At 37.2% G+C, this 26,397-nt stretch overlaps 1 protein-coding gene across 4 annotated transcripts in view; it reads left to right on the forward strand.

Annotated features, from left to right (window-relative positions):
• Positions 1–26,397, forward strand: part of DMD (dystrophin) — a gene marked incomplete at both ends in the record, with an annotated part of 1,339,794 nt that overhangs the window by 1,183,026 nt on the left and 130,371 nt on the right. For all 4 annotated transcript variants that reach the window (XM_082008889.1, XM_082008891.1, XM_082008888.1 and 1 more), the window contains one exon: positions 26,210–26,288. In XM_082008889.1, coding sequence (XP_081865015.1) covers positions 26,210–26,288 — 79 coding nt within the window. The remainder of the gene's footprint in view (positions 1–26,209; positions 26,289–26,397) is intronic.

A 26,397-nucleotide genomic window follows, 5' to 3' on the forward strand; every position in this document is an offset into this window, starting at 1 on the left:
TTATCAGCTTTTTCTGGAAAACAAAGGAATAGAAGGAGATATACAGGACAGTCTTCCCTCTTTAAAAAACAAAAATATTTGTTAGGTGTTTGGGATAAATATTTTTTCCCTAGTAAACTATCACACTGCTATAAACATAGGAATCTGTAAGTTGTACAGAAAACATTGAAATAATCTGATCAATATGTCTGAAGCAGAGCGGCAGGTTTTTAATGGCAGCTGCTGAATCCCTTCTAGCTGAAAATCACAGTTGTCTGCTGCTTTTTCCCTTAATCTTCCCCTGCCTCCAATCTCCCTGATGCTCTTTTTAGTTTCTCTCATTGCTCTTTTTCTCCTTGAAGCTTCCTTTCTTCCTCTTCATATAAGCTTCTCCTTGTCTGTCATACCATCTACAATCGTACCACTACTTTTTGAAAAAAAGGCTAGGAAGAAAATGATTAAACAACAAACAGAGAACACAACCAGAAAATTCATAATCTAACATGAGAAGAAAAGAAAGGATTGGAGAGAGGAAAAGTAAGGTACAAGGTGCAGGTGAAGTAGGCTTTTAGTCATGGCAGTTTTATGAATCACAACTTTTTCTTTTCCCAAGGAATCTCTTAAGATCAGAGTTAGTGAAACATACAGCCATGCTCTAAGCAGACTTCTGAAGCTCTTCAAAGCAAGCTGTGCCATAATTCTCTTTTCTTTTACTTGTCAAATATTAATGCTGGAATGTAATCTTGTGAAGATAATAAAAGTTTGAACCATTTCAACCTTTTAGCTTGTATTTAGCAAGTAGAATGACAGTTGCAGTGCAAACCTTGTTATATGAATTCCAGGCTGCCCCACCTTTTTTGATTAAAATGGTGATTAGGGTTATAGTAGATTATAGCAGTTGGCCAGGATCCTGTTTCGCTGCAAGCTCAAGGTAAGAGAGGGTGATTCAAGTGCCTGCAGAAAGATAGATTTATCACAGGTTGATAAGTCTTCAAGCTTCTATGGATTTTTACTACCTTTATTATTTGCATGCGTTCTCCAGATTTTTTTATGCAAGAAGGGAAATGCATTCGTTTTCTGTATACAAAAAAATGTTAATAATTTTCATCTTCAAAAAGGAGAGCATCGACCTTTTAAATTTTATCATATTATTACCATACTCTGGAGGTTTGTTGTTTTTCCTTTTCCTCTTTCTTACTTACTCTGTGTAAAAGTATAGGGCAATTGTACCTTGTACTTCAGATGGTAGGTTTAAACCTTATGGAAGTCTACATGCATGTAAGCCTACGTGAATTTGTATTTCAGAGAGAATTGCACGTGACTTGTTTATTTCTCTAGAGACATGCCTGAGCCACAAGTTGGAAATAAATATAAAATCCAGATCTTTAGTCATCTTCCTGCTTAAATTAAGGTTTTCAGATTAAGGTTTTGGGTTCAGATCATTAAGAAGATTAGGTTTCAGTTCTGAACCCTTAATTTCATGACATTAGGTAAGGGACTCCATCCATGTTTTTTTCAGAAGAGGACTTTGTAGATGCAGTATTAGGAAAAATTTGGTTGATTTTTATATTGGTAAATTTTTGTGTTTCAGTTTTGTGTCTTTAACCTCAGAGGACAATTTTACTCTTAGTACACTCTCAGAACTCCTCGGGGACCTGGAACAGAAGGATATGCCCATGTAGTAGTAATCTCAATAGCATATGAGTACAGTATTACTGAATGTCCCATTGGTTTAGTCGTTCCTTGTTCTACTGCAGCATACGCATGTATAATACAGAAATTAGCGTCTTTCGCAATAAATGTTAGCCTCAAACTGCACTTCGATTCCTTACTTCCTCCCTGCCTCCCCCTCACAAAGAGTAACTCTTCAAAGGCTGCTCTCTGGTCCTAGGTAATGCAATAACAGACCTCGCAGCTATCTGGACTCGTCTCTCTCCGAATCAGCCAATACTTCCAATGTTTATGTTAAATGTTTGCTTGTTATGTAAAACAAGTGCAGTGATTTTGAGTCCCTCTCAGGAGGGAAATAGATCTGCATTTAACTGACCGCTCAAACAGCCCAGCCAGGGCCTGATCAAGAATGAAACCAGTCAGTAAAAGGCCTGTTATACTGAATGAATAAGGCTGCGCAGATTTGAAAACCTAGATTTGTTTCTGAGGTTTTTGTGTGTGTTGTCCTCTCTGAGGATTGTATAAATCCCATTAAAGCAGCAGCCACTCAAACTACTTCAGCAGGTTTTGGTTTTGGTTGCGGGGGGGGAGAGTGTCTCAATATTTGGATGCATAGGTGAACTTCTAGAATTTTAATTATGTCTGTATCAGATGAGCTGCAGAAATGTAAAAGGGTTTTGGGTGAGATTTAATTTTAGATAGCAGCTTAATTAACTGCATTTGTAAAAACTAGTGCAAATTTAATTAAATGTCTCTACATTAATCTAGTTATTTAATTGAAAGTTTATTGGGATAGTCCTTACAATTTATAACCCTTCCTGTTTGAGGACCTTAAATAACAGCTCATAATAATACTTTAAAAAAACCCCTGTATTTAAGCTTTTACTAGATTTCAACCTGCTGTTTTCAAATAGCAGAAAGGTGTTGTTTTTTCTCCTAAATACTTATTCTGGTTTATGGATGTTGTAACAGGATTCGACATCTGAAAACTCAGCCGATAAATAATGACTGAAGAAGTATTTTTCTCTTCCCATATGTGTTTGGGTTGGTTCGTTTTTATCCCATGTCAGCTTTTGTCTCTTTTTCAATGTCCTATCAACGCTGGCTTGTGCTACTACAGAAGTACCACGCAGGAGACTTTTCGGGGCACAGGCGTGTTGGGGTTAGTTGTGATGCACAGGGGAAGCTGATGGAGCTCTGCAAGGTCCTGTGCTGTCAGAGGTATAAGAAGTAGGGGAGCAGGTCCAGTAAGGAGAGCAGGGGCCCGAGACACTTTAATCCTTTTGTGGTCTTTCATAGGAGCCCGCACGTTTCCAGCACAGAACGTGGCTTCTCTCCAGGTCCCCGCTCTGCTCTGAGAGATGTGGAGAGACAAAGAGAAGCTGGGGTGCTGTGCATCAGTGCAGCAGGGTGGGCAGCTATTTAAATGAAACCCTGCACTGTGTGTCCGTCTTCTCTCATACCTGACAACATGAGAAAAGGTTAACCATTTCTTTTCACAGTTAGCCTGCACCTACCTGAAGTAGGAATATGTAATATATGTTGTACTAAACGTTACACATAAATTACAATTCATTCCAACTTACCTTCTATTTCTGAACCGGTACCAATGATCACAATCTTCCAGCGACAGCACTCAGAATTTCCAGTAGTATATGCTGTCCTCTAATTGAAATTATTCCCACTGCCCTACATTTCCCTTATGATTGAAAACTGAATTCCATTGACACTTTGCCAAAGAGACTGTTCATAACAATTTTCTTTTCCTTCCCAACACCTATCGCATGCATCGGTTGCATAAACAGTAATTTGAGGCCTTTTTAGCACAGCTGGATATTTTTCATTGATTCTTTTCATCTGAGCATCATTCATTAGAGCTCCTTCATCTTTTTGTCTGCAGTGCACTTTATCTTCAGAATGCTGGGATCTGTACAACAGAACAGAACATAAGGTACAAGGACTTCAAGTCCTTCCAGTGTCATTATCTGTCAGGTTATAAATTTGAGACAGAGCAAACCACCCCATTTGCTTGCCTTCCTTGAGGTACCTATTTATCTTAATTTATTCTATACTGACAAAGTAACTATGAGAAGTTGCACCTGATTGTTCCAATCCTCCTTCTCGTGATTTGCATTACCACTACCATTCCAAATGTTCTTTAAAGTATATACTTATAAAAATATATAGGCCGGCATTTAGAAAGGTTCAGGTTCGCTTTTCAGTACACACAGGAATATTATGGTCTCTGTCCCACAGCTTCACCCTTTCCATCGGGATAACTATATGTATATAGAGAGCTTTCACTTCTCTCCTGTTCTTTGTTTTTGGAAAAAGCAAGTTTGCCATCATGACCAACACTACTTTTTCAAGAATTTTGTAATTAAATTATTTGTAAAAAATGAAAGTGTTATTGGGAGAGAACAACTAATCATTTTTTTTAAGTTATTACAAATTTTAAAGTATAAAGACTTTTGAAATTATCTAAGTGAAACTACAAACAGCTTTTTAAAAATAATGTTGCTTTTTGTTTCATTTTTTCTCAATATTTTAATTTTATGTCTCAGGAAATGTAGCCACATTTTCTGCTCAGCTTTGCCATTACAAATGCAAAAGTGGTGTGTGAGTACTTAACATGCATAATATAAATAGTTGACATTGCCAAAGAAAATAATATATGTGAAATAAAGTACTTAGGTTGGTAAAAAAAAAAGAGCTTCTTCGGAAGTGCTGGAGTGAAATTTAACTATTAGTCAAACTTTCAGTTATATCTTCTTTTCCAAACAGCAAGAGACTGATCTGGCAGACTTCAACAAGAACACTTACTGCTAAGATGGTCAACACCTGAGATCTACTTGTTATTTGGGGAGCATTACCTGATTTCCTTCACTTAATTAACTGATGGGAATCCTTGACTAAATGATGGATTTGCGATCAATGGTGGATAGTCTTTCGGACTTTTTTATTTGCTGTCATTGAAAAGCTTTATTTGTGGTATGGCAGGTTGTTTGAAGTGAAGTTTGATTGCTATGTAGTCTTAAATTTTTCAGTGAAATAAACAGTAAGAGAGTAATTTTCCATGAAGGCGTAGTGTAATATGTAGAACAGAAAGTTGGGTAGGACATTAGGTTTATGAACCCATGAACCATATTTTCTCAATGGTAGGAAGTGTTTCTAAATGAACTGAAGTAACTTGTGCAAAAGAAAGTCTGAAATAATGAACAACATCATGATGATCTCAACCTACTCGGCCAACTTCTAAGATGGGTGGTGCTGCTGCTAGGGAGGTTGCTGTAGTTTCAGTGTCTCTGATAGCTGATGTAATGTCTGCAGACTGTTAGAGCTATAAAATTACAAATCCAGAAACTGATGTCAATTGTGCTCCTTCTTAAAATAATGTGCACTTATTTTAAAGGTTGTTTGCTCCAACAAAGAGTTCAGATTCAAATATTTTGTATTACCTGATTGGCATAGAACATGTCTAGATAGTAATAATAATAGTGTCTTCTATAATAATATTCCAAGGGAGTACATTTCTTGTATACCATTGTATCAAGAATGTTTATCGTAAGTAATTTCATAGTCATTCTTTATTAATTATTGTAATAAAGTCCGCCTTTCCATTCTTTTGGAGGAGTTTTGATTAATGGCCCCCAGGTCCAGCTATATTTCAGCCATACCACCTGTCCTTGAGCACAAAAGGAGATGTCCAAGCCTGAATGTTTGTTAAACTTCAATGTTAACATACTGTTGAACTTCAGAAAGGTCAGGATTCAAGAGAAGCACCAAATCTGCAGCTTATTCTATAGCTTTGAAACCCTGCTGAAGTCAAAGAACTTTGCTTTTCTACCAGGTATGAAGCAGGTGCTCAGTTCCAATTAATTCTGATGGGTATTTCGCTTTGCCTTTAAAATAATAAATAATATCCAAGTCTGTGTCCTGGTTTCAGTGACAGTCTGATTACTCAGTAATGTGCCTTGGGTTTACAAAATTACACAGTCTCATTCTGATTTACAAAAGGTGGTCTGATCAACAAGAATTTCTGTTCTCTGTGCTTACTGCTACTCCATTCAATCTTGTTAATTCTCACTGTTTAATAGTAGGCATTTAACTGAATATTTATTCCCTCATTCTTTACTTCTAAGATCATAGTATGGCTAACAGCCAAGACCTAATAAGATTTTAGGGTGAGATGTGTCTTGGTATCTTAATAATATAAGTTCATAGTGTATGAAATATACAATTTTTAGAATACAACTTCCACTGTTCCAAATATTCTCAAGTTAATATATCCTGTTAATGCAAGGAAACCTGTAAACAGATCGTTCAGTCTGCATTTATAGATATGAACAATAGAATTCATAAAGATTAAGGACAGAACATTTTGAATATAGATACTATAGCTAATATGAATCTATTAGGGAAGAAATATTAGCTGCCAGTATAGCAGTCGGTAAATGGTTTCCCAATTAATAAGAAAATCCTACTTCTGTTGTTAAATAATTTCAAGTGCTCATAACGTTGACAGAAAACTGGCAGGCAAAATGGTTTTGCTGATGTAGGAGTCAAGATTAGTAATGCATTTTCTCAAGGCAAGAATGTCTGAACAAGTCCAATGTTTCATTTTAAAACTTTTAAAACTAGAAAAAAAAGGGCTATATTAAAATTACATCTTTTGACAACCTAACTTAACTTTGAAGGCACTCCTCACATTTCCAGTGCTATTGATTCTATCTTGAACTGTAATGCAGACACAAATGAGTGATTATAATTCTCTGGACATAACTCACTTCTGTAGCTTTAGAGGATGTAGTCATAACTATGTATTGTAAAAGTGCATAGTCAATGATGTTGAACCTGTACTGGATCAAAGACAGGAGCAAATGTTGGTCCTGGGGTGAATTAGTTCTCTGGAAGTGAATTTGCTTGTGCCTCCTTAACTCAGTGTATTAAACCTTGTGCAGCTGGCTGTGAAAAACAAGTACAAAAAAAACCCGACCGTTTTAAAATTGTGATATTTCATCAGTTATTTTCCAGAAGGCCTTCAGAGATCTTCAGGCAGTTCAGATTTTTGTTAGTTAGAAAATGGTTTCACAAGAATGATTTGGAATTTCTGGAATTTCATATTGAAACAAACACACCTGAAGTTTAATTTTTCTCTTGCTCATCAGTGTTCTGTGCTTTTTAGATATTATTCTGTACTTAAGCAGACTGTATTTTTTACAAAGTTTTCTAATTATAGTCAGAATAATTTAAGGTCTGGGATTATTTTTGAAGAAAAGAAGATGTATACGTATACTCCTATGCATATGTTTATGCACACATATTAAAACAGATTTTCTGACAACACGGGAAACAAAAATATGTTTGAGAGCTTACAAGCAGGTACATAATTTATTCTTGCAGTACTAAGCTATCACAACAGACACACAGATGGATGGCTGTGAAAAAAATTGTCAAATTATTCTAAATCCAACAAATGCCTCCGTGTAGACTTCGAAGGTTTTACCAGTTTCAGTGGAAAGTATTTCAGACTGACACAAAAAAAAAATCACAAGTTGCCACGATTTTTATTTCTGAGCAGCACAGAAGCCAGGGAATTTTTCTGTAGTATAAGCTTGGTTGGTAAGTACTGCAGTCAAAATATTGAGTGGGCTTCATGCAACAGAAACAGAAGACGTCCTTGTTGTTGAGCCACAATTGGAGTTCTCATATTTGCACTGGTCAGAAATGAAGCATCCTATTATCCAAAAAAATGTGAATTGGAGTGGGCAAAAAATTTTTTTTTTTTTAAGAAGCCAAACCTGTAAGTTGCTGTCATAACAGGGATTCTAGTAATTTTTTTCAGTTTTACTTTGGGCCACATTATAAAGACCATAGGGGAGGAGCTGGCTTGCTATGAGGCAGTGCAGGCAGTGCATTTTTGAAATTGGGAGGTTGTAGGGATGACTGCTGAGGAAGACAGACAGAAAACACAGAAGGCAGGACAAGAAAAAAAATAGAAGAACACTTAAACGCTGAAGAATAACTTAAAACAGGCAGAATGTGATAGTGTGAAGCAAATGGCATGAGCCCAAGCAGAATCTAATAGGAAACTGATGGTGGTGAGGAGAGGGAGAAGAATGGGAGGATCAGGTGAGGGAGCTTCTTGGTGACATTGGAGGTGGGATTCACAGCAAAAAAGATTTGTTTGTTTCATAAGTATTATAAGCATCAGCTTTGCAAATTTATCTTTCAAAAGAATCTGAAATATTACGAAATTAGTACGCTTTACTCACAGGAGCCTATAAAGTTGTATTTTTCCTTTACCACATTCTGCACCCTTCAGATACCTGATCCTGCCAGTTGCTGTCTCATACAATGAACATTAACAGCACAAGATCTGTATTCCTGCTTTCTCAGCTGTTGTTTTTTTCCCCTTTTTCCTCCTTGATTGTCATGATTGTTTTCCTTTGTGCAAGACAAATGCTAAATAAGACAGTGTAATGGTATGGGCAGCTGAACTAGCAACACACTGATAGAGTGGATGTCCTTCGGGAAACGCCATGGAATGTTCTACAAGGACATATGTTTCAAAATCAAATGCAACTCCAGTTTCATTGTGGATGTTTTTTCTAAAATACATGGAGGCTTGGAAATTTTGCCCATTGTGGGTTTTCTACCAATGTTTTCAATCTCACTGTACCTTGTTAAGTTCACCAATTCTTCTACTCATTTCTGAAAGAGTAGTTTTGAAAGTTCACTTTGGGATTTGTAGCTACCTTACAGCCTCATGTCTGCCACTGCTGGCAACCCAAAAGGGTAAAAATTACCCAGTCAAATGCAATTACAGATCATCAGAGTGGAATCTGGCTTCTGCAGCCAGAAAGCAGTTACGGACATATAACTGTAGGCCAACGTTGCTGTTCCAGCAGTATGTAATCAAAGCACTTGTTTGTTCAGAGGAATCTTACTGCATGGTGGAGTTATTCACTGAATAGTCTGTCTGATAATGACTTCTGTCTTAGGTTTGGTTGGCTAAAAGTTTTGGTTTTTTCCTGAGACTGTGGAGGAAGACTATGGAGGTTGTGAAAAGACCTGCCAGGGTAGACAAGAAAAGGTACAACAGGATCAGCAGAAAGCAGAGAGAGTAAGTTCTAATGAGAAAAAGAAGGGAAAAGGAAAAGCCTTCCTACAGTGAGGTTTTACTTTTTTTTTTTTTAACAGATAAATGTAAAAATGTATAAAATATAAAGTATGTAACTAAGTGATAGTAAAAGACAAACTGAACAAGTAAAAAAAATGGAGCTAGACTACAAAAATATCAGTCATATGGTGCTGTGTTTATTATAAGAGAAAAAAAATTTCAGCTACGTAGTAATAAAAAGAAGAACTGTCATTCTTGATTCAGAATGGACAAAGAAAAGCTAACACACTAGGACAGAAAAGTTTCAGAGTTAAATGACTCTATCTCCACAATTTTAGTCCTTGGGATTTTCATTAAATTAAAAAGTAAGTATGAACACACAAAAAACCCCAGTTAAATCTTTGTATCTTCCATTTGTAAACTTCTGCTTGTAAGTTAATAATTTCTAAATAAGGTTACACAAGACTCAGTGCTGCATGAAATTCCTTTGCATGTCTCATTCAAACATATAAATTCATTGCAGTAAATAGTTTTTGAACAAACGTGATTTCATTTGCTTTTTACAGATGATGATTCTTTATATTTGACATAATTTGTCAAAATGCTTATATAAACTTATTTCTGCCTTCAGATTTCTTTAGAAATCCTAACCATCCTGATGTATTAACCCTGTTTGTCATTTGGACAATGGGATTGCTCACCTAATTTTACCAGTATCCATCTGAGATTGTGATTAGATGATCCTACAACAAACTTGTACACAAGTGACCATTTCTATTGCCGTATATTGGTGGTGGTGTTTTGTTTTTATTTTTACTTTCTGTAATCCCTAGAGATAATTTTCAATCTCAGAAGTGTTAATGAAATTTTATATAAAAAATATGGCATCTGATCTTGTAGCATTAAAGCAAATAGCAGCTTCATTATTGGTTTTATTGAAAGTAGGATCAAATCCATCCTTATTTCTTAAATTGTACACTTTTTAAGATGCTCTTTCACTGACTTTTAAAATAATTTTATAGAAAAAATGAGGACTTTTCATCGAGATCACTCTTAGGATTTATGAGTTATAAGAAACATTTTACTTCTTTTTGTCCTGTGGAATCATTTCTTGAGCAAGTCCTTCATAATTATGTCTTTCATAAATAGATTTTTTTCAAAAGAATTCTCGTTCACTTCATTTATTTGCTAATTCAAAGGCCATGTGTCAATTTGTCACTGTGATAACAGTTAGACATTCAGAAAGGCTTTCTGACTTAGTAAATTGAAGTTTTGTAATTTCCGATTAAACTGACTGTCAGTGTATTATATGGTGCCACTACACAGATACTGCAAATTCAGGTTTTGAGGCTGGCTTCAGACTACATTGGAAATCTTGTCTTTGCTCCTCTCCTGTTATTAGTCTTCATTTCACAGACTGTTGCATTGCTCTCCCCTTCAGAGGCGCTTCACATCAGGATCTCCGTCTTTCTTACTTCCGTCTTAGTTCTCCAAGATCTCTTCTATTCTTAGAACTTCCCAATTCTCTGCTCTTAGAAACAAATGAATAATAAGGCAAGCCTAAACAGAAATAATTTACTTGTGAAAAGAAAAAAATCATAAAATACAGATTGCTGTGAAAATAAGGTGGTAAATTTTAAATTTAAGTTTGTTGCATTCATTTTTGAACTGATATGCAAAAAATATATGTTTAATGTTTGCATTAATATGAAGTTTGTAAGATGGCAATAGTCAGTGCAGACCAGTTGCACTTTTCCTGGGAACACAGGATTTTTATCACAGCTTTAATTCCATTGCCTCCTGCAGGGCTGCAGCTCGGAGCTTTGTTCCATTGGGAAGGAAGAACCCTCCCTCTGATCATGGGAGGATCTGAATGACAGATTCAGATAGCTCTGGGGATTGAACAAAGCCATTGTCAAAGATTTTAGATTCATCTGAGACCTTTACAGGTGGATAGTGGTAAATAGGGTATTCAGAGCTAATAACAACAGATTTAAGAAGAAAACTGTGTGTAATGTTACTGGAATTACTTGACTAAAATTTATGGCACTTAACAAGTGCACTATATGATAATGGTTTTTTTTGACACACAGGAAGTGATGGCTTTCTTGAATGCATGCATACGCTGTGATCCTTCATTATAAACACAGTGTATTCTCAAATAGATTAAACTGTGGAAATAAGAGAATGTATCTTCCCATTTCAGTTAGAAAGAGTTTTGTATCACTGTGGTTTAGCAGTATGGGCTATATGTAAATTGGGGTTTGCTTTCCTGCCACTTGAATTTAACTCACAGATTAGAAAGCATAAATATATAGGCTTTGACCAGCCGCGGGATGCAGACAGGTCCTCTCAAGTCATATTGCACTATTATAGGAGTTTTGCCATTATCTTCAATTACTGTAGCATCAATCCTATCAGCAATTGTCTCCATTTGAACTATTATTTGCCTAGAGTAATTTTATTATTTTTCAATGTGCTATATGCGTGTCTTTCACAGGGAGAAAAAGAGCCTTTTGTAAAAAATCGGGAGCTGTAGTTGTATACAAAGAAGTGTCAGATAACAGGGCGCATTAAACACTGATCGTATGGTTGCTCCCAAGCTTGAGCGACTGCTGTGGTATAAAAAATTCTGCAGAAGTCATTGAGACCGAGAGGCCATCTTCAAAAGGTTCATTGGACAGGAACAATAAATAAAAGTTTATTTAATCCATCCAGTCAGTAATCTCATGAAATGAAGCTTTTCTTTTCAAGCTGTGTCAGCACTTGATTGAGCAAGTAGTTTTAATACATCTTGAAACAGAGTATTATACTCTTGAGACTGCCAGTTGTAAGAATATGAATGAAAAAAGCAAAGAATGTGAATAGATGATACTGTAAGGAAACTGTCCCTACTGACATCATGTTACTGGTTTCACCCTGTGCAGCTAAAAAAGAAACCAAATAGGTGATCTGTTTGGGGAAGTTTCGGGACTAAGGATTATTTAGAGTGAATAGATTTATCACTATTGGTGTAACTCTCCCTCTCAAAGAGGAAAAGGAGGAGAGAGCAGAAAATATGGAAGAGAAGAGATATGGGATTAGTTCAACTGCTGCTGCACACAGAATCCTTTATTATTTGTTATTACCCTGCAGTGTCCCCCAGTAAAGAACACTTTTTTCTTACCTTCCACCTTCTCCTCTGCTTTCCTGTATTCCTCTTCCTCCATGCATTCCTTCTGTCAGTCTTCCCAAGAATCCTCCTCCTTTGCATGCAAACTCACTTGGGAAAATTAAACTTTATAAAAGTCATATTTATAATTATCTTTAGAGGATTATTCTGAAGTGTCTGTCTCAGTATGAGCTGAATTGTCTCAGGAGTTACATATTTCTCTTCATTTCTTATCAAGGAAGGCTGATTTAGCTGTCTCACTTTAGGAGACCTGAGTTAGGACAGATAAATCTCACTCACACAATCTCCCCTCTGTACCTTTTTGCATGTTATTACATATGTAGCAGCATACTCAATCTAAGTAATTCTTCAGCTCTTATTTATAAACTTTATTAGATAAAATTGAGATTTTTACTACACATGTATGAAAAAAGTATTTTTTTGGGGTAGCAACACGGGTTTTGAAGTGTGAACTGAAATGACAGAAGAGAATGAAGATACTCAACATTAAGTTAATTAATGTTATTAATTAATTAATTAAGGAGTCAAGAAAGAGAAAACAGTGAAAAACACAGGGCTGAAAATTGAAGTCTCTTCAATACTGATGGAATGATAATCCCAGAGGAGTCAGGGGGCAGTAGGAGTGGAAGGGAGCTGAAGATGGTCAAAGAAAAGCTTTGAAATGGTGATCAGCTAAAAGAGGATGCTGAGTAAAGACAATAGTGAATGAAGCTTCTGTTTCTCTTAGAAGTAGTATAAAATACAGGTCTGGGCTGCGAGCTTCTCGCGGTGATGAGTAGTTATTCCCCAAATTAATGCTAGTAATGGCACTGGCAATTCACAAATCTGGGGGAAAGGAGCAATAAAGCTAATATGATAAAAGATCAATGAAAGTGAGAGAATATAACTAGAACTATAAAAGAATAATCTTCACCGATGATGCTCAACTGATAGAGGAAATTGCAGGCTTATGTTCTGGGGCACCTATAAAATAAAACATTTCTTGCATGACATTCTACTTATAGTTCCCTAAGTCACCAAAGATACATTCCCCTTGGCACATAAACTGTGTATATTAACTGACCTTTCAAAAGCAAATGGCATTTTTAGTACAACATTAATTTCTTTTTTTTCAGTTTAATGAAAGAAAAAAAATTAAAAAGAGGGAAAAGAAAAACAAAAAGACCCACATTAAAATCTTGTTACCGGGCAGTAGGGCTTTACCTCAGGGATGGATTATGAACCATTAATAAACGCATTTTCAAATAAAGTACAAAAAATAAGTATGGATTTTAAATTCTTTAGAAATATATTTAAACAAATAGAAAGGAGTCAATTCTATTTCAAAAATGTAAAAGATATACTGAAGAGAAAGAACTATTTTAGCAGAGAAGCAAGAGAAATAAAAAAGGCCACAGTAAGCTGTCATTTTTTATGTCTTTACAAGTTGTATGTTAAGGAGACCTAACTATGGTACACCTGATGTTACTTTCCATGCATGCCCCAAGAGAAGAGATAATGCCCAAAAGAAACATATCTGTCAAAGAACCCTGTTAGGGTAGGAACAGTAGATGGTTAGAGCCTAAAAAGACTAATGTGTCAGCAACAATGGTACCATAGTTAATGTTTCAGCCTTTTCCTATTACAAAATGTTTAAACATAGTTTTAGACTGGGGATAACTAAATAATCAGATAGAAGAAGCTCTGTAGGAAAAATGCAGGAGGAGGGTGGGGCAACGTCAATGTAGCACTGCAAAACTTCTCTCTACCTCTGAGACCCCTGTACACTATTTTAGCAACAATCACAAGAATGTAAATGTGTTCTAATGTGATGCACCCGACATCTAAACGTATGACTTTTTTTCTTAAGTGATGGGAGATGTTAATGGCGTCAAGACAGGTTTTGCAGATCAATGCCCTTTACTGCTCTGCTGCAAGTTGCTTTCCTATAAGCATTTGACAGAAAAAATTTAATCCCCAGCATGTCTTTTGTAAAGACTTCTCACTGGAGTTGATCTTTTCTATTGCTTCCTGTCCCAATCCAGATGCCTTCACTCATGCAAAACAGTAATTCTTTCCATGAATAGTGTCAGTTCTCTTCAAAGTGTCAGTTCTCTTTGCGACTCACCCAGTCTCTTCGCTGGGTGAGGAACTGGCTGGATGGCCGAGCCCAGAGAGTTGTGGTGAGTGGCGTTAAATCCAGCTGGCGGCCAGTCAGACGCGGTGTTCCCCAGGGCTCGGTTCTGGGGCCGGTCCTGTTCAATATCTTTATTGATGATCTGGATGAGGGAATTGAGTGCTCCCTCAGTAAGTTTGCAGATGACACCAAGTTGGGCGGGAGTGTTGATCTGCTGGAGGGTAGGAGGGCTCTGCAGGGGGATCTGGACAGGCTGGATCGATGGACCGAGGTCAACTGTATGAGGTTTAATAAGGCCAAGTGCAGGGTCCTGCACTTCGCCCACAACAACCCCCTGCAACGCTACAGGCTTGGGGAGGAGTGGCTGGAGAGCTGCCCGGCAGAAGAGGACCTGGGGGTGCTGGTTGACAGCCGGCTGAACATGAGCCAGCAGTGTGCCCAGGTGGCCAAGAAGGCCAACAGCGTCCTGGCCTGTATCAGAACTAGTGTGGCCAGCAGGAGTAGGGAAGTGATTGTGCCCCTGTACTCGGCACTGGTGAGGCCGCACCTTGAATCCTGTGTTCAGTTTTGGGCCCCTCACTACAAGAAGGATGTTGAGGTGCTGGAGCGTGTCCAGAGAAGGGCAACGAAGCTGGTAAGGGGTCTGGAGCACAAGTCTTCTGAGGAGCGCCTGAGGGAACTGGGGTTGTTTAGTCGGGAGAAGAGGAGGCTGAGGGGAGACCTTATCGCTCTCTACAACTACCTGAAAGGGGGTTGTGGCTACGTGGGTGTTGGCCTCTTCTCCCAAGTAACTAGTGATAGAACAAGAGGAAATGGCCTCAAGTTGTGCCAGGGGAAGTTTAGGTTGGATATTAGGAAAAATTACTTCACTGAGAGGGTGGTCAGGCATTGGAACAGGCTGCCCAGGGAGGTGGTGGAGACGCCATCTCTGAAGTGTTCAAAAAATGTGTGGATGTGGCGCTTCAAGACATGGTTTAGGGAACATGGTGGCGCTGGATTAATGGTTGGACTTGATGATCTTGAAGGTCCTTTCCAACCTAGTGATTCTGTGATTCTGTCAGTGAAATCTGTAAGACTTCCTGTGGAGTAAGATGCTACTTACTACGAATGTGACTGAAGAGATAGGAATGCACCCCTTGAAAGTCACCTGAGGTAGAAATGGGAGAGAAAAAAGTATCAAGTTTTTGCAATTGGTCACAGGAAGCACAGAATTGAGTTATTTTACATTTGATATTTTGGAGTAGTGGTTCTTACAACTGCTTCCCTTTTTTTAAGTTGCTGAAACCTTCTTGATTTAAAATGGTTGAGGAATTCTATGTATGTAGAATTGGTGAGACTGGCTAGGGATTAAGAGGGAAAGAGAGAGGAAAAGGGTAGAACTGAGCTTCTATCAAGTCACTTGTGTTTCCATTGCCTTCGGTGTAGAAGACCATCATCATTTTAGATTTGCAGAAAATATGGGAGATGTTTATGAGTGTAACATGCTAATGACATTTTACAATTCTGGAAACTTTATCTGTAAAATAGTACATAACTTCAGTTTTAGGAATAATTTGTATCAGACTGCATTCCATCTGCCCTTCCCCCTCCAATAATCTGAATTTCTGGTTTGGGGAAATAGGATTTCCCCTAAATTTAGCACAAGAACACATAGCATAAGAGCTGAAAAACAGAGGTTTCTGCTTGATGGAATTCCCCTTCTATTCCTCCCAGGATTTGAAAAATAGGTTTCTCCTAGTTCCCCCTATTTCCCAAGAGAATGATTAATGAGGACATATCTTCACATATAGGATGCTTATGACATTTAAGTCCAATAATACAGAAGGCACATGGCAGAATTTTTTCTTATAAATAACACTCGTCATAATTTATAAACCAGAACCCACCAAATGCCCTGTGTTTTTAGCACAATTAAATCAGATCTAATACCACCAACACAGCAGAAATATATATATTCATAATAGGAAAAAAGAGGACTATAATTTCAGATTCAGGCAACTCCCTTGAATAATATAAAAGTTAGTAATATAAAATTGTGCTCAGGGCAGAATCAGTTGTACCCAAGTAATTCCTAGCAGATACTGTCTGACCTGTGATCAAGTAGTACTTCTAAAGAGGAAGACATTCATTAAGAACAGTCTTCCAGTTCTTCATTATTCTTACTGTTAAACTTTTTTTCTGATATATCATGAATCTTTACAGATGAAATTTAAGGTCATGAGATTTTTTCCTGTCCACCATGGACATGGAGAACAGATTATTCTGGAGAAGCCTTTGATCTATTGGAGAACTTGTCCTTGTTTCCTGATTTCCTAAGACTTCTGTTCCTCAGTTTTAACTGCAGTCATTCACTCAACCTTTCATTGTAGGTCACCATCATTCCTGTTCATTTCTCCAGGCTCTCTCCAATTGATCCACATGTCTCTTATTTATGGTGCCTACAGATGATCACAGTATACAATCTAAAAGTCCTGTGGACGTTGAGTAATGCTGAAGAATAGATAAACTGTTATAAAAAAAATAAGAAGTTTATGTGGAAACATTTCAAAGCGTGTAGTGTGTAGGTGCCTTGATCTCAAAAGTGAGATTTGACCTCAGAAAGAATATAGGCCATGCTGAGCTCCATACTAGATGGTTTTACTTACCACAGAACACATTCTGTAGTAAGGTTGCAGGTGCCCCGTTCCCATCAACTTTGAAAATGTCAAGCTGCATCAAAGTTAGATTCTTTTTAAAAGCAATAACCCTCCAGAGGTTCAGAGTAGCATACGCATTTTTCTTTCTCTTTTCCCCAGCTTACGATACAGAACTAAGAGTATATATATTTTCAACTTTATGCTGAAGGTAGAACAGAAATCACTGAATCTATAGGTCTGCATAGTCAGACCTCTAAGTATGTTTTATAGGGCTGTATAGAAGATATACATAAAGAGCTTTAAACTAGGAACAATGGGGATGGAAAAGGAGCCGACTGGGTACTTATGGGTGAGGATTAAAGAGCAGACCAGTGTGGGTGACGTTTTAGTGGGCATCAGCTATAGACCAACTGGCCAGGAAGAAAAATTTATTACAGCCTTTTACAGACAGCTAGAAGTAGCCTCATGTTCACAGGCCCAGGCCAAGGCCCGCATGGGGGAATACCCTGAGTATCTTCTGGAGGGACAACACAGCAGGTCATAAGCAATCCAGTAAGTTCCTGGACAGCATTCATGACAGCATCCTGACAACAACTGGTAGAGGAACCAATGAAGACAGATGTTCTGCTGGACCTTATACTCACAAACAAGGAAGGGCTCATTGGGGAGGTGAAGGTCAAAGGCAGTCTTGGCTGTAGTGACCATGAGTCCACAAGCTGGAACTTCAGCAGAACAGACTTTAGCCTCTTCAGGGATCTGCTTGGAAGAGTCCTATATGATCAGACCCTGGAAGGAAGGAAGGTCCAAGAAAGTTTGTTGATACTCAAGGATCACCTTCTCCAAGCTCAAGAGTGGTTCATCCTGAAGAGCAGGAGGTCAGGCAAAAATGCCAGGAGACCTGTATGGTTGAACAAGGAGCTCCTGGCAAAACTCAAACATAAAAAGGACTGTACAGAAAGTTAAAGCACAGACAGGTAACTTGGAAGGAATATAGAGGCACTGTCCGAGCATACAGAGACGTGGTTAGGCAAGCCACAGCCCAGTTGGAGTGGAAAGGCAATGGGCATTTATATACTTGCAGCTAAAGTAAATTGTGAATTGAAAACTTTTTAAGTAACACAGTGTTGTTTCATGAAAAAATAGTTGCTAACTATCACAGTTTGTAAAATTGTTTTCTTTGTATACTGTAAAATTCTGCAAGGAATTTGGCAGAGGAATAGTTCAGATAGATTACATTACATACAAAAGGGCAATAGAAGAGAATTAATAGAAGAGAATTAATGTGACTGGAAAGTCAAGAATTTGAAACCTTTGTTAATAAACTGCTGAAGAATGGAGGACTGCACAGCAGTTTCTCATACTTTTAAAAGGCTGAATCCATGTTTAGCTCATAGTAATTTTATAAAATATTTTACATAGTATACCTAACAAAAGTGCATGAATAGGACTGAGTAACATAGAGTAACGTGAAAGACAGTTCCCTTGCAGAACTCCTACCAGCATGTGTGATGGCTTTGACATGAGCAATGGAGATGTGAAATGCTAGGCCTCTGTGAGAGAATATCTTTTGTCTAAAAACAAGTGAACTGTTTCCTAAAGATGTTTGTTCTTAAGGTTTCACAGGGTTTACACGCGTTTTATCCCCTCTAAATTTGAATGTTTTTGTTATTTAAACAATAAGATCTAACTTTCTTTCCTTAGGCATAGATATACACAAAGCCTGAAGTTCACTGATCTGGGATTATAAAACAAAAGCCTAGGAAGTAATGGCTGATTATTCACAGTAGACATATTAAGTCAAGGAGATTGTTCTCTTATTTTTTTGCTGTTTTCTAAGACTCTCTGTCCAGGGCTTTAAGATGTTTCTTGAATTTTTATTACATTTTACTCTCTTGTTTCATCTGAAAATTAAAACTACAGTTAAGGTACAACACATGTATCCTACTAGATTTTAGGATTTCTTTTTTCTTACTGAAAGGAGAATTGAATGAAGTCACTTAGACTTCAGTGTGCTGAAGTAGAGTCCTACCATGATGTAGAAAACTCGGAATTTGAATTTAGTCTTTGTAACAGCTGTAAATGCATGTGAATAACGATATATTTATCTATTTTTTTCTTTCACTGGAAAATAAGCACGCAACTTGTTAATTTTTACACTCTCAAAATATTTCAGACTGCAGAACTTTTCACCAGGACACTACCTGTCTTTTCCTGTGCTTTCAACTCAGAAAATATCAAGACTTAAACCTGAAGTTCAGCAGCTGAGAACAATGACTATCAATTGCCTTCTCCCCAACTCTTCCTCATTAACAGCAGAAAGTGTGCTTATTTAAACCCATCTTTACCTCCTAATATACAAGGAACAGTTGAATTCAGTAGTTGTTAGAAGTATAGTAGAACAGACCTTCCCGTTTATTGATTTGTAAAGAACAGCCTTGTACTGTTGGCAGCTGTGTGTCAGTGAGAGAAAAGAAGCTTTTCAGCTCTTGGGAGGAGAATTGCTGGGTAATGTTAGAAAGGGCCTTGTAGAAGCCAGTTTGCTTTGATATGCAGTTAAATTGGATGTGATTGGAGTCAAGGTCAGGAGGCTGTGGAAATGCTATTAATATGGTGGGGGAATTAAAGGAGTGTTATTTTAATAAGTATTGTATGCGTGCATGCTTATTAATACAGAAAATTGCCCTTCTCTTTTCATGAGAACAGCCTTTGGTGAAGCAAATTTTGAAAAAGGAGATTGTGTGTCATTTTGCTGCACTAAATATAGCTGTTCAGATTAGAATCTTCTATACTTTCCTTTCTTTTCTTGCCATTTTTTCCTCAGAATTCCAGGCATATTCAGCCATTCAACAGTTGTCTTAACCCTTTATATTTTGCATTTTTTTAACTAGTGATGTCATTGTTACTGTCTAATGTTACTAAGTAATAAAAATTGCTACTTACATGCTGTCATACAATTTGACTGACATTTGGGGCAGCATAATTATGTAATTAGTATCTGTATATTATGTTGCATGTGCTGTTAGATGCCCTTACAAAAAGGATATTATTCTGACCTCAGAAGAGTTTATGCTGTTGTGTTTCAAATGAACAAAAAATTGAAGAAGTTAAGCTGAAATGTAAATGTCTAACCGTCCGGAGTGAGATGGGTGGTACCTACCTGACCTCCCCACTCTTCTATCAATGATCTTAAAAAAGGAAGTGATTTGACAAAATAGAACTTGATAAAACCCATTCCTCCCCTCCAATTGAAGTTGGGTTCTTAGTGGATTGGAAAACATTCTAATATTTACTTATATTTGGTATATTCAGAAGTGAGAACATTCAGAGAAATCTGGTGATGAAAAGTTTAATTTTCTTTTAAGGGGTGGGGGGAAAAAAAAAAAAAGAACAAATCCAAAATCCCTCTTTTCTCTACACTTTATGTTGGGATTCTAGCACTTGGCTACCTTGTCAACAGACCTACCAATGGTGAATCAGGTAGAGGGAGAACTGAAAGTATTTTTCCATTATAATATTAATAATCCCCTATCAAAACAGCACATGACACTATTAAATCCTTTCAATGACAGCATGATTTGGCTTAGAAACAGGGGTAGTAGAAGCTTCTGCTCATTTCCATGAGCATCAGAGACAAAAGGATCTCTTTTCCTAGAAAGAATAAATGTTGATTTAGAAATTGCAGACGTGTAACAAAGTGTGCAGAGCAAACATAGATAGAAAAAAAGCCACTTATTGTCTAAAGACATCCACCTAGAAATAAACCAGGGTCAGTCCTGAGAGATACAATGTACAAAGTAATGTGATATACAATTATATAGACTTCTCATTTGCTAGTTTTGTGTTTTCAGCTACATTTTCACATAATGTTGTCACTGGTGTCACATGTAGAGTTACTTTGGGGTTTTGGGTGGATTTTTTTGGTTTTTTGAGGGGAGGAATTTGTTTTGTTGTTTGGGTTTGTTTTTTGTTTGTTTTGGGGTTTTTTTTCCAGTGAATGCAAACAAATAACCACTCCGTAAAGAGAATGGGCTTTGATTTATTGTTCTGCACATTGTTTTTTCTGAAGCACTTGCATCTCTTCGTAGCCTTTTAGGAGAAAATCAACAGTTATTTTCAATTATGACAACTTGATCACACTACAAGAGGCTAAGGGATGCTAATTCAATCCCTGTTTCTGTAATAAGCTTCTTTATTTCCTTGCTTAGCAAATATTCTGAGAAAAATGTAAATATTACAAATATATGGGATTGCAGTTTAAAAATTATAACGAGAAGAAAATTATTAGACCTTTTCACAGGAAATAGTTTTTGCAAGATAGTCATGTTTTCAAGCACAGACAGATGAGTGTATAATGCATCTTTTCAGCTGTTTCATTAGCATGGCAGCAGTTGAACTAAGTTGTGCTGTAGTACAGCAAAGGTGGTTTTGTTACAGTGGCATTTAGAGAGAACAGTAGGTGTTTGTGCTTTTCTACTCAAGAGTGTGCATTTGCACATTTACCATTTGCATTGGCAAGGAAAGCCAAATGCAACTGGGTGCTAGATCTCTTTAAGAAGCATTGCAAGAGACATTATTTGAACATACCAAGAAGGACACGCATAAATAGTGTTTAACAGATACCTAAAATTTTAGTGCTTATCTATGCTTTGCCCTTCATCTTTATAAAAAGGTGTGTCCAAACAGAGGACTGTGATAGAGAAGTGAATTGACTTGTAATTCAGGTATGAATCTTAAATTAGAGTTTGGAACCCACAGAAGTCTCCTTCTGAATTGCCTCAATGCTAACAAGGGTGGAGGCATTTGCATATTCACCTGTAACATTCCCCATTTGCCTGATATTTTCTCACTTCACATGATCAGTAGCTTCATTGGCCACTTTTCTGTGATGATATGAGAGTCACAAATAAGACTTTTTTGGAATTAATTCTTAGAGAATTCACATTCAATGAACTTCACAAAGTGTGCTGAGCACAAACAGGCATTCAGCCAGTCATTTTCACTCATGCAGCATTGGAGCTGCTCATTTTGCAGAGTACATTTTAGCCTAGTGATCAGAGGTCATCCGTCTGGGAGGTAAGAACCTGAGGTAGCCTCCTCTGCTGAACTTGTTCAGATGAACACCAAAGCTATGGGGAAGTCTGAGGCAGGATTAAGACACGGTGCTAGACCTCGGCTGAGTATTAAGTTGTCCCAGTATGGTATTTGTACATCCAAGAAGAAAAAATTCATGGATCAAGAGAGACACCATTTTTATAGCTCTTTGCTGAAGCCACTCGTCTGCAGGACCAACTTTACAACATGATTGGGGGTGCCTCCTTCCTCCATCGCATCTTTCTGAACAGCTCAGCAACTCCAGCACACCTTAATAGTTGGTGTTAGGTGCTCTTAGAGAACAAGGGAAATACTGAGAATCAAACACCTTAATTTTCTTTCCTTCTTGGTCTAGGCCTCTTTTTTTAGTGTGGACATAAATAGAAAAGAACACTTTAGATGTAATAAATGTTCTCAGTTAACGCCCAGCAAAATTTAAAAAAAAAAAAAAAAGAAAAAGATAATTTAGTAGTAGACCCAAGTCAAATCCCTCAAATCCTTATCCTGATTTTCCCTGGAACTGGTATAAGTGTTTTCAAGGTTGAACCCCTACATTAGGTAAAGTACTTACACACTATTCCTAATAACTTCATGACAAAGCTTTGCTTTTGTTATTGTAGCTTGTTTATCTGAACCTGATTATATATTCAGTTCACATGGCTGCATTCAAATGATGGGAAACAACTTGCTTCATCAAATGTTTTCAGTCTTTAAAGGAGAGGAACCTTAAATAACTTTTGTTTGTTTGTTTGTTTAGCAGAAGCTGTTTGTGTTCCATGTCAATATCACTTAAAATCAGTATAGGATTTTTAATATTACCATCTTCAGCTTCAAGTATAATGTTTACTGCACTACTTTATGATTGAAAGAAGATAAATGTTATGTAAAACAGTGGATTAAATAAATAATGGAAATGCATGTCTCTTCAAGCATGCATCCTCAGTGAAGAAAAGCAACAGTTCCAGTATCCCAATTACAGAAAATCCTGATGTTTGTTTTTAAGTCAAAATCAGATATTAAAAGATTTTGGTCAGTTAAAACCACATTCTCATATCTTGATTCAGATAAAGCAATTGCTGACTTTTTAGAAATCCACCTATTGACTTGTTAGTAACATTACTTCTGGAGAAATGTTGTAGTGAGTTTTACCTAAAAGATACCCAAATTCAATCCATAGTCCCATCTTGCATGTTATGTACAGTGCCTTTATAATGATTATTTTTTACGTATTAGCCTGGCTAAGCTAACACTAGTAGGAAGAGACTACTGAAGTCAGAAGATGTAATTTTTCCTTTGGTTATTGAGACATGGCTGGGGAGTGGGGCATGTATTTTTAAAACTTCATTAACAGTATATATTTTTTCTTCCATTTAAAGCAAGGAAAATGAATACTTGCATTGGGTTGAAAATTTTGCTGTTTTCTTCACACACAGCTCCAGCTTTGCGCAACATCCTTTTGTTCTAAGGAAAACTGCACTTGGTTCAGGGAATAGCACACAAAAATACATAGGACACTGTTCGTGCTTATACTGGAAGAACGTATTTCACTTGACTTGGAAGATAACAAGACAAAATTTAAAATTTCAGAATAACCTAAAGAATCACAAATCAGTTATGAAGAGTTAGGTGGATACAATTCTCCTTTGCCAGGTGGTTACAGTGTAAGCCGCAAATCCGAATCCCACTCTGATTTTATTGGATCAGAGACACATTCTTCTGTAACTTTAAGTAATCAGTGTTTGTTCAGGTGGGTTTTTTATTGTTTTATCAAGTTCTGTTATTTTATCCTTTACATCTTGGTCTTGGTAAAAGTCGTAGAGACTAACCACAATAATCTTCCTTGCGCTACCATCAATAGTGAGTTCATCTTTCAGCACCTAGAAGGTAGTACGCTGATACATCCGTAAGTGGTATTTCCTGGCAGCCAAATGGAATAACTTTTTGTGTTCTCAGGTGGTATTTCCTGGAGAATACTCAAGATTTCCCAATGTTTTATTCATCTCTGTATTGACAAAGTCTATCTCTAGGCAGAGGTATTTCCTGGCTCACATCCAAGGCTGTTCAGTTTGAAAGTTTACCCAGAAGCATGTAAGGTATTTTATTTTGCTGAATGTGCATATATGGCTAAAAATCTCCATTTAACAATTTTGTGCAGCTCACCTGGATATTTTGAAGTGATTGAAATACTCAGTTTTAGCACACTTAAAGAAGTCGTATGGGCTGTGACCTGTCAGGGGTCACACATACCAAAGGGTTCCCACACTCTATTCTGACTACAAGCTGGCTGTTGTCATTCTCCTATATGAATCACTACTCCCCACTGTCTATTTGTAGACTTCTCTTTCTCTGTAGAGATTCTGCATGCCAGAAAATACTTTTTCCATCCTAGTTCACTTATGGAAATGTAAATACTAATATAAAGGAGGAGCCTTATATTTCTTTACTAACCAACAATGGCCTAATGGCAAAATAGGTATGTTATTAGATGGTGGCTTTTTTAGAGAAGTCCAAAGAGTGTATATAATGCCATGTACATTTTTTCCAGTATTTTTTTATTTGCATGTGTCTGTTTTATGCGTGTTTAATATTATCTTCCTAGTCTTCATTGAAAGGCCACTTCTAGATTAAAAGTAATTATCACACTAGCTTAAGTATAGAAGCATAAGCTAATGATATTGATGACCAAAAGCAGCCCTATCATTATTTTCTGTGCAATTACAGACTTTCCTAGCTTATACATATGCTGTGAATTAGGTGTGAACTCAAGCCAAAGCCAGCCCGTAGCAGTATCTGTCAGAACTAAGTCAATGAAGCACAACTTGACATCTGTCCACGCAATCCACTCTAGGGTTAAACTGTCCCTTACCCAGATGCCTGCTGCCCACAGTTTCAGAAGTTATCAAGGGTTCAGCCTTTTCCTAAGCTTAGTTTTGTCTAGCTAAGCAATCAGTAATATTAAAGAGAAAAAAAACATGGGTCAGGACTGAGCCACCATGTGCTCCTTAAACCTACCATATAAATGTTGCTTTGTGAGTAATGCTGGCTTCAGGAAAAAGTAGAAATAAGAACAGAGGCAACAGGGTGGTATGGTAGCAGCTGAGCTGTGCTGGTCAATGGGGGCTAACAAAACAATGACATTGAACGTGTCTGTGTATAGGAAGCTAGAGGAGAAAGGAAGGCATAGAAATGGAGGAAGAGCATCTAAAAATGGCTTGAGGGAAGAAAGGAAGGGGAGCTTTTTGGTCATAGTGTCAGTTTTGAAACTGTAAGAAAAGAAGTCATGTTGTGATGTTAAATTTCTGTTGTGTTTAGTGAAACCAGATTTTGGGGGCTGGGGATTATCTGATAAACACACACAGCCAAATCAGAGTGCTATCATTTCTATCAATTCTATTATTTTTTCATTCTAACTCAGTTATGCCTAATTGTTATAGAATCACTTTCACCATCTGCTTTGCTGTTGATACAATGTTTTTGCGTGGTTTTTTTTTACAGACAATACTTAAGTGAGTCTGCTTCCTATCAGCTATTTTACTTAATACATTTCTAAAACATTCTGTCATTACTTTTAAACATTTTTTCCTTGCTTTACCTAATCCCATACTTAGGCCAAACTTACTGTTGCTATTCTTTTAGCATATAGGCTATAAAGCTGCTGGTAGATGTCATTCATACACTACGGAATCTTATAGCAACGAGCCCCTCTTGGCTGCTTGCTCGATACTTAACTCTACGGGGATTTTCAAGGGTAAAGATAAAACCAGTCTTACAACTAGCATCTGTGTTTTCATGCAGTTCACCAACTCAACAAAGCAGTAGGAGCACCGTGTTCTTCAAAGGACTATTCCAAGGAAGAAAGGGTCAAGGGGGGTAAATTTGAACTAAAAGAACAGAGGAATGTTTGTACCCAGATGCTCTTTGGTTACCCTCATTTCAGTATTCTTCTAATGTACGGTTATCATGTCCACATTAAAAGAGATTACTTTTTATAAGCAGATTTACAAAAGTATACTCTCAACAAGTACTTTTGAGGTAGTTCTGTAAACGTATTAATGTTGAGGAATTTTTCTGACCAGTATTGGCAAGCAGCAGTCATATTCTCTTCAGGTGCATGAAGTCAGGGCGATTTGCTATGCCTTTATCTATCAGCCTTTTCATTTTCAACTTGTTCTAGCATCAATTAAAGTTGCAGAGGGTGAGGGAGGAGGGAGAGGGAACACAAAAAACAAATCCAAATCTTTTTTGACCTCCTTTCTTTTGGATAAGACACATTAAATCTCAGTTAAGCCCTGAGGGTTAACAATTGCTGCAGGAGCCTTCTTAATTTTAAACAGAATGTTCTCTAATGAAGAAAGTGTCTGACTATAATTGCTACTTTTTACTTGTTTAGAAAAGAGTAAATTTTTTTATCCTCTCAACAGGTGGCCATTGATGAGCGCATCAGGCAACTGCACGAAGCTCACAGGGATTTTGGTCCTACTTCCCAGCATTTCCTTACCAGTGAGTAATTTCCCATTTTTCTTAGCTTGCATACACAGTTAATTGATATTTTTGTAGCCATGTGCCAGTTATCATTGCTATGAGTTGCTATTTTAGACTGTACTATAAT

Source organism: Phaethon aethereus, assembly GCF_964289735.1.
Source record: "Phaethon aethereus genome assembly, chromosome: 1".
Taxonomy (NCBI): domain Eukaryota; kingdom Metazoa; phylum Chordata; class Aves; order Phaethontiformes; family Phaethontidae; genus Phaethon; species Phaethon aethereus.